The 12,973-nt window shown below is 43.9% G+C and overlaps 2 protein-coding genes across 12 annotated transcripts in view; both read right to left on the reverse strand.

The window, feature by feature from the left end:
- The window catches only part of LOC309691285 (LIM domain only protein 7-like), a 50,542-nt gene that overhangs the window by 12,827 nt on the left and 24,742 nt on the right, over positions 1 to 12,973 (reverse strand). For 9 of the 11 annotated variants that reach the window (XM_082508911.1, XM_082508908.1, XM_082508910.1 and 6 more), the window contains exons 6-15: positions 12,224 to 12,254; positions 11,197 to 11,310; positions 10,066 to 10,285; positions 9,244 to 9,493; positions 4,951 to 4,974; positions 4,177 to 4,291; positions 3,189 to 3,328; positions 2,042 to 2,723; positions 1,375 to 1,626; positions 901 to 1,015 (exon numbers count right to left, since the gene is read on the reverse strand). In XM_082508911.1, coding sequence (XP_082365037.1) covers positions 901 to 1,015; positions 1,375 to 1,626; positions 2,042 to 2,723; positions 3,189 to 3,328; positions 4,177 to 4,291; positions 4,951 to 4,974; positions 9,244 to 9,493; positions 10,066 to 10,285; positions 11,197 to 11,310; positions 12,224 to 12,254 — 1,943 coding nt within the window. The remainder of the gene's footprint in view (positions 1 to 900; positions 1,016 to 1,374; positions 1,627 to 2,041; positions 2,724 to 3,188; positions 3,329 to 4,176; positions 4,292 to 4,950; positions 4,975 to 9,243; positions 9,494 to 10,065; positions 10,286 to 11,196; positions 11,311 to 12,223; positions 12,255 to 12,973) is intronic. The other 2 variants (XM_082508906.1, XM_082508905.1) reach the window with 1 other exon arrangement.
- LOC309691287 (LIM domain only protein 7-like) lies at positions 5,861 to 8,645 on the reverse strand. Its single transcript, XM_082508916.1, has 3 exons — positions 7,921 to 8,645; positions 7,525 to 7,671; positions 5,861 to 7,039 (listed from the first exon to the last, which is right to left on the reverse strand). The coding sequence occupies exons 1-3, from the start codon at positions 8,217 to 8,219 to the stop codon at positions 6,244 to 6,246; spliced, it is 1,242 nt and encodes a 413-aa protein (XP_082365042.1). The 5' UTR covers positions 8,220 to 8,645; the 3' UTR covers positions 5,861 to 6,243.

Raw genomic sequence — 12,973 nt, forward strand, 5'->3', positions numbered from 1 at the left:
ATTTCATCCCACCTGTTTTATCCCCCTACAAAAAAAGCTCACAGTTAAACAATTCAATGTTATATGAGCATTATTCTTCCCAGTTAACATGTAACATGTAAATGTAGGTACACACTATCTATTTTGTCTAACAGATAAAAGCTACAGAGTCATACTTACTCTTCACGCCATATAAAACATGCCTGTATTTTCAGTAGAAGTCCTGGAGACACATTCCAGCTTCATGAAGATCATAATGTCAAATTTTAGTTAAAAGTGTTTTATGGAGTGTTTGAACTGCATTTTTTTAATAAACGTCTTACTTTATCAGCATGCCAGTGTCAGCATGCTAACACTGGCACATTTACAAGTGTAAGCGGTAATAAGAATAAAATGAAAGATCAAGCGCTACGCCATACAGAGTCTGCAGATACAGTGAAATAAGCTGTAAGCAGGTATGACAAGGCTATATTCGTGTATTGCTTTGGGCTGTTTGTATTACTTTACTAATTTATTTGGCATGCTGTGATGTGCAGGTGGGGAATCTCAGTAGAAGGAGAGGCTCAGACCCAGCAGATCTGACCCAGATAGAAGCTGCCCTACATACAGTGAGTCAGGCATCGCCACTGCAATGGACTCAAAAACCTGCTGACAACTAACCGACCGAGGCTGACAGATAACTGTAACAGAGCGGAGCGCTGGTTGTCAATATTACCACTGTACTGTATCTGTGAACAGATCAGTCAGTTCTAGTGAGAGTGAAAAACTTGCATTGTGTGTCTGATCTATTTTCTTCGGGGCCTATTTACTGCGAATGCTGTCAGTTTGGCTGACTTTCACACATTATGTTGGATGGTGGAAAAAAAACATATTACTTATGTAATACAAATCCTTAAAAAAAGTATTCCTGTGAAGTGCTACCTGGCTGGATAGATGTGACACAAGCTCCTGTTGAGTCCCAGGCTGCCTGGAAACCGAAATCTCTGCTGCTGTTGGGCTTCTGGTTCAGGCTGATCCGCATCTCACAGTAGTTCTCCTAGAAACCAGACGACATAGGTGAGTAGAGGTGAACTTGAAGAGTACAAATGTGGGCTGACTTCCATTTGCTCTGGAGATGCTTGTCAGGGTTGGCCTGCTTTGGCAGGGAAGCCTTCCATTAGTCATTTATGGCTGTTGAATAAATGCCAACCTGTTACTATACTTTAGCTACTACACTACTCCTAATGAGCTCATGCATTAAGTTTTACTGACTACTTACCACAAAGCTAAAGATACACTAATAATGCTGAAAATTTAAAAAATTCACTAAAAGAAACGTGTTCAGTTTTTTTCATTGTAACCAACAGAAAACAAAAAAAGCTTTACTGCTTTGTCAGCAGGAGGAGATTCGAGTACCTGGCTGGTTTCTTTGGCTGGAGCAGGAGGTTCACTCTTGACCTGTGGAGGTACAGGTGTGACGCTCTGAGCAGAGTTGACGCTATTCCCCGTAGTCGCCTCTTCCTCCTCCTCTTCACTGCTGTGTGCTGAGCTAGACTGAGCTTCGTCCTCAGAGGTCATGAACTGATGGTACCGACTCGGCACTGATGACTTCTTAGAAACATCGACGTTGCCATTGACGCGCTTGTGTGAGTCGTCTGTCTGTGCGGGCTGCATGTAGAGTGGCAAAGAACACAGCCGTTAAGGCTCAATTACAACAAAGTGTAAAATGAACTTTAACAGCAAAGGGCTGCTGATTAGAAAATGATAGAATTTACTCTAAAAAAGCTGGTAATTATGTTACCAGCTATTTTTTAAAACATGTGTTAAACAGTTTCCTGACGAGTAACTAGTAATGAATGTGGAATAGTCTGAAAATAGCAGCTCTGGTAGTGGAGTTAGCATAATAAAACCACCAGCTTCATCCATTATTCACACTGTAATCAGATATGACTCCTGGGCAATACTGATGTAGTGAAAACAAATTACCTGCCAAACATTTCTTACTTCCAAACAAACACATCCTTCCCTCTTGATGTTCTTGTGCTGTGCTGGTAGTTTACTTGTAAAACTATCTAGTACTCACGGTAAAGCCTCGGGGAAGAGATGTGATGCGTGAGGACTGGCTCCCAAAGGGCCTTGGTGTGACAACTGAAGTTAGACGTGCGCTATCCGATCTCTGGTAGGTCTTGGGCAGGGAGGAAGAAACCCGAGACACCGCGGGAGGCTTGGGTTCCATTGAGCTGGGCTGTGCTTGTGTGTGCAAAGGACCAGAAGAGAGGGGCTTCACCTCAGTCTGTGTGCCAGACAATGCAGGGCTTGGCTCAGGCACCTTTGGTAGGGAGCTAGAAGAGGAGACAACAGTTGGGGCCTCCTGCTTCTTGGCTGTGCTGGCGCGCTCTGAGTCTGTACTCCTCTGCAAAGGTACAGCTTCTGGAGACGGGGAGCGGTTGAATGAGCTGTAGTTGTTTGGAGTGATGGTGTTCGTGATGGAGCTGCTTAGTGCGGGACTGTCCACGACTTCAAGTGAAGTGGGAGGGGAAGCAGCCCTGCCGGTAGCTGGGGAAGCGATGGGAGGTTCTTTGTCATTCACAGAGGGCTTGGGGGGTTCATAGGAAAATTGGGAAGTGTCAATTGTGTAGCTTCGGCTAGGAAGAGCTCGGGTACGTGGGGCAATGACGGGTTTTTCAAATACGTTGTCGTCGTCGTCGTCTAAAAAAGAGAGAGATCCAAGACGGCTGCCAACGCTGCTCTTTCTTTTACCTTCTCTGTGGAGCGAACAGACGAAGAGAAGGTGGGAGGACATGAGAGGCAAATAGGTACAAATTGGACTAGATGAATAAAGTTAACGATGAATGTGGGGGCATGGAGTGTTAACGAGGACAGCAGAAAGCGGAGCACGGGCAGAAATAAGAGGGCAAGAACGATGTGCACTTAAATAAAATGACCGGCACGTTCTAAGCCATGATTGAATAACACTTTCACAGTGAATCAGTGCACAATTACGGTCTCCTCATTCACTCTTGCCCAAATAATCACATAGTCTCTCTTAATTACAGACACTTTTTCATGTGGTTACCTTAGCAAATGGTTCCCCTCTGATGGTGAAAGGGTTTAAAAGAGGAATAAATGTAGTGAGTGTTCCTTTTTGAGGAAAACCAGAATCACCAGAAATTAAAAGCAGAAAAACAACTACAGCAGTAAGTCTGTTGGACCTGTGTGTTTTTCCTCACCTCTCCTCTTGCATCTCCTTGAAGGTCTTAGACCTTTTCTCACCGCCGTAAGTAATCTGCTCTATCTTCTCCCTTTCCTCCTTCTTCTTTACTATATCAGAGTTGACACTGCGACGTCGGCTCTTCCAGTCGCTCAGGGCCTGCAGTGCAAAGAAGAAGCCCTCATCACCTCATGCAACATATCTCAAAAAGTCAATTTATAAGTACTGCAGATAAAGCAGACTGATTGTGTGCGCAGAGCTAAGTGTACAACTGAGGACAGTGAAGTTGAGAAGGAGGGAGAAAAAGATGTGAAAAAAGAGAACACCTTCAAATGGAGATTTGAAGGTGTTCTATTTGTGTGCTTTAGGCTCCTCCCGGCTCACTTCCCCTGTGTGTTGGGGGCTGTGTGACCCAAATGCTGCTTTAAGACTCCATTATTTTGCTATGACACCACACTAGCCCAGTCCTGTAGTGTATATGTGTATAACTTTTTATTACTATTAACTTTTTATTGCTAAGAATGAACATGCACAATGGATCAGCAGTGTTTAAATTTACTGCAGCACTGCCATTTGGAGCTTACTTTCCATTTTCACTGTAACTTGAGAGTTAATTTCAGAGTTAATCGACTAAGTCTTCCTTACATCATTCCTTCATTTCACATTATTTCTACTTTTTTCGTGCATGTAGTGATTCTTGCGACAATTTTTAATGATGCAGGTCCATAGCCAGAGGGCAGTGCTGCTCTAGTTAACATCTGAACACCTACAATTTCAATCCAAACTGTTCTTTTTTCCACCCTGCAGCTATCCAACACACCAAAGCACCTGCTCCCCTGTTCGCCTAGTAGCACATATGGATCTCACAGATCTGTGTGACTCATCTTTCGCCTCATCTGCACTGCAACCAAACTTCTTTCTGCCCAAGCAGGCATGTCTTGAATCATATAGCAAGAAGAGTGGGCAGCTGACAGATATCCTCAAATATCAGTGCACATTGTACTCACATCCTGCCACTTATCCTCGCTCTGTTTAACCTTCTCACGATACTTCTGCAGCTCTTCGTAGCGAACCTGCCGGATGACCGCGGGGTCGACGTGCACATCACTTGTTGATTTACTCCTGCAGGGGGAAAAAAGCAGATCAAGCAGACTTTTTTTTTTCAAAGATCAAAAGGCATCAGAAGTTTAGCTGACAGGTGGAAATCCACTCCAGATATGCATGCACAGTCCTGTGTATTTCCATCCTGTTAAATAAGCTGTAAATACAAACACATAACGAAGACACTGCAGTTCCACTGGGTACCTGCCATTAATATTTTTGGTATCTGCAGTAACTTGTTAGTATTCAAACCCAGCACACCAGCTGACCACCAAACCTTGAGGGTGATATAAGCTCAGGTTAGTAACAGTCTTTCCCATCATGCAAAAGTCTTTAAAGCCCCACCTTATGGAGAAATAACTTAAATAACTTCACCTACCTGTAAAGTTTTACATACAGTGTGTCATAACTCTCACTGGGACACACTGCAGTTTAGGCATGGACCCACTACTATTATATGTAAGCTGTGTCAAAAGAGCTTTGTGGAGCAAAGCCCACCTCCCCTCACCTCACCCTGAACTTGGCTCTGAGCCGTGAAACAGTCAATGTTGTGTGTCAGCGTTTAGCAGCTAGAGAGTGAGAACAGCAGCACAAAAAGCAGGAGGCAGCAGCGTGCGACCATAAGAGGGCAGAGCAAATGCAAACGTGCCACTTTTTTTGTTTTGTTTTTAGAAACTCACCCGTCTGTACCCTCTTGGCGCTCTCTAGGAAACCAGAAAAAAAAGCCACAGACAACAAAGTCACATTTATACCGACTGCAGTTTGACAGTGAGTCAGTGAGTGCTTTGGTCAAGAGCTTGAGACCAATTAGAAGCTATTACACACCAGCTCGTTCACAGCTAAGAGGGCTTCAAATGTATAGAGGGCCAGCTAGGACATGACTCTGCTTGTTTTTGTTGTTAATATCAAGAGGATTAAAGTTACACTAGGCTGAGGAAGCGTGTAGACGTGTACCTTTCCCTAAACAAGGCTGCTTTCTGCAGACCCCAAATCCATCCATCCAAATGGGCTTAATTCAGGTTAAACGGTTGCTGTGTGTGTGTGCTTTTGTGTGTCCGCTCATGTGCAAACAGTACAGTGAAGATTTGTGTTCAAGTTACTATGGGCATGAGTCACATCGTCTTTCAGAGCTGTGAGGAATTTCTATAGTGCTTCTTGTTGGCGCAACAGACACGACTATATTTAATTTGTTGGACTGGTGCAGTTAGAGTGTTGGGGATGTTATGTTTGGATACTTCTCAGCATTCAACCTTTCCACCCTTTCTGCTGCTCTCTGAGTTTCACGGACCTGTATAAAGTTCCTTGTGCTGAGTAAAAGCAACACTATGCTCAGGTCAGGTTGGACTTTAAATTCCCATATTGCACTTTTCTACTCTGCTTGAGCACTCGCGGGTTTAAAAAAAAGAATCAGCGCAGTTACTCACAAGTTGCTTTTTCCTTTTATTAAGCATGAATGTTTTAATTCCCATATGTAGGTAAACTGTCAGATAAGAAAAGATGAAAGGCAGATTTCTTTTCAGGGCTGTTTCGCAAATGATACACCAAATCATTATGGTTTTTAAAAAAATCAATGCATCACAACTCAAAATACACAATCTTGGTTGGTTTATTGTGCAGGTAATGTCTCAGTCTTTACACGCCATGAGTTTGAGAAGTAAAATTGACCACATCAAGCACTCAACTCTGAGGGAACAACAAACATTTAGAACAAGTTCTAAGCTGCTGTTGTGGTTAATTTCACCACATTTTCTTCACTCTTACTTTGAAATACCCATGTCTGATCAAGAAACAAGCATTTAACTGTGTAAAACTCGCCTCGCTGACTGTGAAGGACTTTAAATCAAATCTCAGCCAGAACAGAACAATTCAGTATCAAACAAAAATTACTGAAAGTCTGAAATGGCACAGAAACAACAAGACAAACATGCAGGACAAAAGTCTACAGCCACTCTTACGTCAATCTTTTTTTTCCTTTACAGCTTCAGAGCAGCTAGCCTTTCCACCAAAAGCCTTTTCTTATGTCTTAACTGACTAGCTTCCCTGATTGCCTGCCACTTCTGCAGGTCCTCTTTGCTACAGGAAGAAGGCACTGAAGGGGTTTTCTGACTGGCTGATGAAGCGGAGCTCTGGCTCTGATCAGAACAGATTCTGAACTTTCGAATTAGCATGTCATCCGTTTCAGGACGGGTCTCCTTATCAACTTCATTCAGGTTCGGTATTGCTGCTTTATGAGTCAGGGGACATGGGGGGCAGAGGAGTCTGGACTTGAGGTCAGGAGGCAGTGCCCAAGGCTCTGGGATGGGCATCGGGGCATAGTTGTCAGGTGCTCCTGAGAGTGGTCGCTGTTGCTGTGCCTGCTGGGTTTTCTCCCTACGAAACACCACATCATCCTGCTCAATGTCTGGGAACTCAGTTTCCTCGGCGCCTCCACGAACGGGTTTCTGGGTGACAATGTTGAGCTGCGGCTCAGAGGTGCAGCGGCGATGTCTGCAAGTCAGCAGAGTCTTCAGTTTAGCCAAGTTTGTGTTGGACTGGAAGGCAAGGGTTCGCCTGGCAAACATGTCATCATTCTCCAAGTCCGGGCAAATACTTTCATAATCAATGGGGTCCGGGGGCTCCCGGGGGTCTTGGCGCCCCAGGAGCATCCACTTCTCCCCTTTCACCAGTCTGGGACCTGAGGTGGGGTCCACAGGGGCAAACACCAGTGGGGGGGTCTCTAAGAGAGGGGACTTGGGATGCTGTGGAGGAGTGTGTGGTTGAACATGAGGACTGCAGAGTAGGCAGAAGGAGAGAAAAGGACAGAGAGGTGGTGAGTGCATGCGTGTGAACCGGATCAAAGAGCAAAAAAAGGAGGAAAAGATACAACAAGCAGCCACAGTGGTGACATTTGATTCAAACAGAAGTTGATCAAATGTGGATTTTACAGTCACACTGTTAGGAAATCAAACTGCAATGCTGCTTTCTACAAAAAAAAAAAAAAAAAGGAAAAAGGAAAAAGTCTAGGCTTGAATAGGCTGTAATATAAATAGATTAATATTGACACAGCCTATTTCCACTAAGGTCAAAGGAAGCAAACTACATTATAAAGCATGTTAGGGCTGCTCCCGTCGCCTGAGGATACATTTTATCATTAGTATTATTTTCCAGGAGCTCGTCAGAAACAGAGCCCCAACAGGAGTCAGTTATATTTTCTTATAAAAATCTGGATGCTTTAAAATATTCCAGCATCATCACAATCATGCAGCTGTATCGACCTTTTCCCCACAACAAGGGTGGTGTGAGCTGAAGCCTCGTGTGTGCGGGTATGAGAGGGAGATGGGCCAGAGGGAGAGGGGGCGGAGGAGAGCCAGGGGCTGATGTCACAGTCTGAGTCATCTGACGAAGAGCCTGACTTCTTATGGCTACAGCCGACGAAAGAAGAAAGGACAGAGGAAGACAAAAGGTGGATGAAATTAGAGAAGAAACAACGGTAGGAAAAGTTAAAGGAAATATAGGCTGGAATCTGGAAAACAGTGAACCACAGAATCACAGATTTCTAATCTGAAAGGTTAGATTGGCATGCAGTTATTTAAGGTCAGCAAAATCAAGCTATAGATAGGAAGAAAGAAAGGATTGTGTATATATGAGTATAAATGTATGCCCTCACACACCTGAAGCCTTGTATCTTCTTGTACCAGGGTCTCCTCTGAGAGCCCAGTTTGATCTTCTGAATGTGAATGTCTTCTTCTGGTGTCCAGAATTTGGGTAAGAACTTGTCATAAGATACACTACTTGTAGGCAGAGGTTTGATACCCATCTTACGGGCATAGAGATCATCTTGGACAGGGTCAGCATAGCCCACCTCATCATCCTCATCCTCAGAGTCGTCATATACCTCCCTGAACAAGCTGTCAGTGGACACGCCTCGGCGGTGGTCCACCCTCACTGAACCGTGCCGGGGGGGTTGCATTTCCCCTCTGCTGATGCTGCTGCTGCTCAAGAGAGACAGCCAACCACAAGTGTCAAAACCTTATTTTTTGGCACACAGGTCACACCAAAAAAAAAAAAAAAAAAAAAAGGATATATATATTTGTCCATCACAACAACCGCAAATGAAATGACGCAAGGAATATCAAACCAATGCAAGCTCAACGTCAAGCTGGGAGGCAAAAATTGATTTGTGGACTTGTCCTGCCAACTCAAATCACTCCTCCAAGCTGAAAAGAAGCAAATGAGGGCATGCTAAATCTTTAAAAACGCAAAGCTCTTTGAACAAAAGCACCAAACTGAAGACTGCAAAATTGTTAGAGGCAGCACACTATGACAAAAAGCCACTGCTCATGGTTACAACTAACCATGCAAACTGAGGGTAAGAAAAGCATTCTTGTTTGCTTTTATCAAGCAGGCACATCAAAGTCACGCCGTTGCTTCATGTTCTCTGACCTGAGGCAGGCCACGTTTTGTTGAGGGACAACAGTGGGAGTTATAGTGACCTTGGGCAAGGTGTCCCCCCTGCCTCCAGCCACCCGTCCCCCAACCTGAGGACTGATGGGTAAGGCGAAGTTGGTGGGAGGAGCAGGGGAGGGGCTGTGGAAGCGCCTACTGGCCAGGTCATCCAGAACGAGATCGGGGTCCGGTCGGTCTGTGTCCGAGTCACTGCCACTTTCATACTCGCGGGCCCACTGGAGATGTGCGTCAGAGAAGGCACTCTGGGATACTTGACTGTCTCCGTAGCAGCCAGGGGACACCCTTATTTCACCAAGGCAGTCATTCCACAACAAAAATGAGAGACAACACCGTCGGCCATTCATAGACAACACAGCGATGAGAAAGGAGAAACAAAGAGCTACCGAGTAAACTTCAAGCCTTTGAAGCACGAACATGGAGTCAAGATATCTTTTGTTATAATAACCAAAAGGTAAGAGGAATAAAAAACAGCTCAGATGAGAAAGAGCACCTTCAAACAGAACAATGTGCATGGATTGTTGTGCTACCTGGTGAGAGAGCTTTCATCCTCTGCGAAACTGCTGCTGGCCCAGCTGCGCCGGTTGTCCTCATTACGTTCGGCCCGTTTCTTCCTTAGTGGAGCAGGCACGTAGCCAGAAGCTTTGTCTTTAGTGGGCAGGAACTGGTTAAACTGCGTGGTGGTTTTCGGTGCGACGACTGCCGACCGGCGGTAGCTGAGATTGTCCTTGTTCTCGGTCATCTTGAAGACAGAGTCTGCCTCGGTATCGCTACAACAACCTGGACCATGAAAGAGGAAAAACAGGTGTAAGGATTAGGGAAGAAAGTGGGAGAACAGAGAAAAGAGCGAGAGGAGTATATTGTGTGTTTTGGCGTGACTTTGGATGAGTAACAGAGGGGTGCAGGGTGTGGGGACAGAGGCCTCCTCATTTACAGGCCGGTGTGGACGGCTGTGGAATGTCTCACTGACCTCCACTGTGCATGGAGGAACTGCTCTGAGATCATCTGCCAGCAGTTTCCCCTTCTTTAAGTCAATATCATCACATGTTGGTATTCACTTTCAAAAGCATACCACTAGGTGGCAATAGGCATTTGTTTTCACAAATGGGTGTCAACTCTGTGGTTCTGAGGCAGTGTGTCTTCCCTGTTCACAAATATTTGAGTTTCTACACAGATGAGCTGGATTATAAATATTCAAGCAGAGAGACAATTTGAGAACAAACAAGCGAAAAGCGTGAGAACCACTCTCTAATGTCACGCTGTGTCCTGACAAATAATCAGCTTTAGGAAGATAAAAAGAAAGACGAAATTTGTCACCAAGATGTGGATGGAAATGAAATGATGTCTCCTACCCTCGCTGCTGCCTTTAAGAGTGGTGTCAGATGAGATGCTGTGGGGTCGGGAACCCAACGAATCCAAGCTGTCCAGGGAGTCGTCCCTCCTGTGTCTACCACCACCACCTCCTCCTCCTCCTCTCAGATGGGAGAGCTCCTCTCGCTCAGAGTACCAATTGTCTCCAAAACCGCTGTCTCGGACGTTGCTGCTTTTCTGACTGGAAGAATCCTGCAGAGCCTTTCACACACACACAAAAACATTCAGATAATAGGGTGCCAATTACAATATTTATCTCCACTGTGTGTGTGGTGAGATCTCCCAGGTAGAGAGTGAGTGGTCTGTTTTGTCTGGCCTCTCATTCTCGCAGACAAAGTTACTATAAGCATACGCTTCCATACCATATATAAAGGAGTGCCATTTAAATGGGATAACTTCACTGTTTTCTCTTCTCTCCCATCTTTGTCAAAATAAACAGTGTCACGATTCGCACGCCCTCGACGGCTGTGTTTACTGCGTGAAAAGAATGTCATCGCACATAAACGCATAAGCAAGCCCCAGACGAGCAAAAACTTGTCAACCACTTTAAAGAGAAAATGATTTTCACATCTGTAATCTGCCAAATCCTACCAGACAATGCGAGTCCGCAAAGCAAACTCAGCCTAACCCTACGCCACTGAACTTGGATTATCGTGGCTAAACGTACAAAATACGCTGCATCCCACTGCTATTACTGAAAATCGGTGGAGAGGTCTTGCACACCAACCTATAAATCTATGTGAAAGCAAAGCGCCAAATTCAACACTGGCACAGGCACGGGCGGAAACGAGGCTTCTTCAAGAAAAGACGTGGCTATTTTCACTTGCAAAACTATGCGAACAGCATGTTGTAAACAACATTAAAATAGTTGAGTCAAGGGATCGGGTCTTTTATGACTCTACGTAGCTTTGGTTTTCGTGGCTAGCACACTGCGTCCCCCTCGGCCTATTGCTGTCATTCTTCTGCCTCATAGTCTTCATACCAGGGAGGATACAGTAACAAGACAGCGGCTATAGAAGAGGATTTCTAGTCCTGCCATTTCTGCTGTCCACAAGGAAATTCAGCTCGTGTTTCATGAATGAGATAGAGAGAACACACTCCTGGGAATTTACCTTGTATAGTGCTGTGCCCAATAAACCCTCAAATGCCTTGAAGTTCAAGTAAGGTCCATCATAGAAGCAGTCACACTGAGCTCTTCTACCTAACCAGTAAATGGTGATCAATACCTGGAAAGAGAAAACAAAAGAGATTATACCTTCATTATTTTTATGAGAAACCTATATCTATACATCAGGTTATCACTACAGCTTTACCTGTACAAATGTCAGGGATCAATGTGCTGTGCAGTGCTAAAGCAGTCGATTGTTATGATAGTTGCAGCCCTGCTTTGATGAGGGTCAGATCACCTAGAGCCATGCTCTAATTTCCAGGCTCATCCAGAATACTCTGTTGTTGTTTGTCTGTGCATTTATATGCTGGACAGGAGACTGGTGCACTAAGGCAAACAGTAAACCAACAAAGCTATAACCCCATTACACATGATACCGTTTAAAGTGGCGTGTCAGCGCTTTGGTTTTTTATGTCAGAAAGTTATCATGGTTGGTGTTGACTTTTTTTTTTTTTTTTACATAAAAAGGGGCAAACATCCTCTAGTGAACATGTATACATTCTTAATGAATTTAAAATTTTAAAGTTATGAGGTGATCATTTGTCATTTTTTTCCTCAATTTATTCTGTAGATGCAAATAAATTGCAGTAGCTGTTTTTCGGCATTGCACCTAAATAAAATAAGGAGGAGAGGTTTACCTATCTCCTTGCATGACCCTCATTAAAGGAGGTTAAGTGTAGGAGGTTATGGCATTCTTGTGACCTGTGGAGTTAAGACTTTAAATGTCTAATCAATACATTCAAATTGTGAATCTGTGAAGCATTATCACGCGAGTCTCTCAGTTTCTTCCTCCTTTGTCTAACCTTCCAAAAATATGAGCAATAAAGCTCTATGTGGCATTATCTTTGCATTGGAATAAATATTTATAATGACAAACTATTATGGGATTCTATAAGCCAGTTGTAAAATATCTGAAAATGAATAAAATATATAAAATAAAATAAAAAAACAAACAAAAAAAAAACACTCACATTTTTCAGCCTCCTGCTGGTCTCTTGATCCCTGGGAGAAAAACAGAAGGTTCATGTGTATGAGAGAAGATGAAAGTAAAAAACAAAACAAAACAAAAAAAACACAGAGCATCGTTGTTGAGTTTATGTGTCGGGTAGTGAAAGAGCTGGAAACTGAGAGCACAATCCAGACTATTGCCAGCCTCGCTCTCACACAAAAGGCGGTGAGAAAAACAAACACATATTTGTGGGGGGAAAAGCCATGAAGTAAAATGTTGAGGCTTAACAATCCGTGTCACATCTGAGCACCTAATTTCAAGCTAATCGCAACATCTGAGCAATTGCGCTATCATTTAGTTAAACTTTAGGGACATAAATGGGTTCTTGGTCACGATGTGGAATAAAGATAAGCCCAGCAGCTGCTAATTTATCACCAAACAAGGCTCTGTTTAATATTTCACTCATATTTCTGGGGATTCAGAGTCAAACTGTGTCAGTAAGCCAACTTTCCCAGGAAACTGGAAGCTCCTGTGAAACCAAACAAAACTCACAGTCTCAAGCTGCAGCCTATTACCCTTGGTAGTCTGTGTACTTGTCACCTATCATGACCTTAATGTCTGTCTTGAGATGTTGGCAAACAGAAATGCATCATAAACAGTAACCATAATGATTTCACGAGAAGATTTACAGTCTGCTTTACATCTCCTGTTCACGTTGCACATTTCTGCATCTTTGTAATACCACAGGCAAACACACCTCTGTCTAACAATG

The sequence above is a fragment of the Aulonocara stuartgranti genome, assembly GCF_965226115.1.
Source record: "Aulonocara stuartgranti genome assembly, chromosome: 16".
In the NCBI taxonomy this organism is placed as follows: domain Eukaryota; kingdom Metazoa; phylum Chordata; class Actinopteri; order Cichliformes; family Cichlidae; genus Aulonocara; species Aulonocara stuartgranti.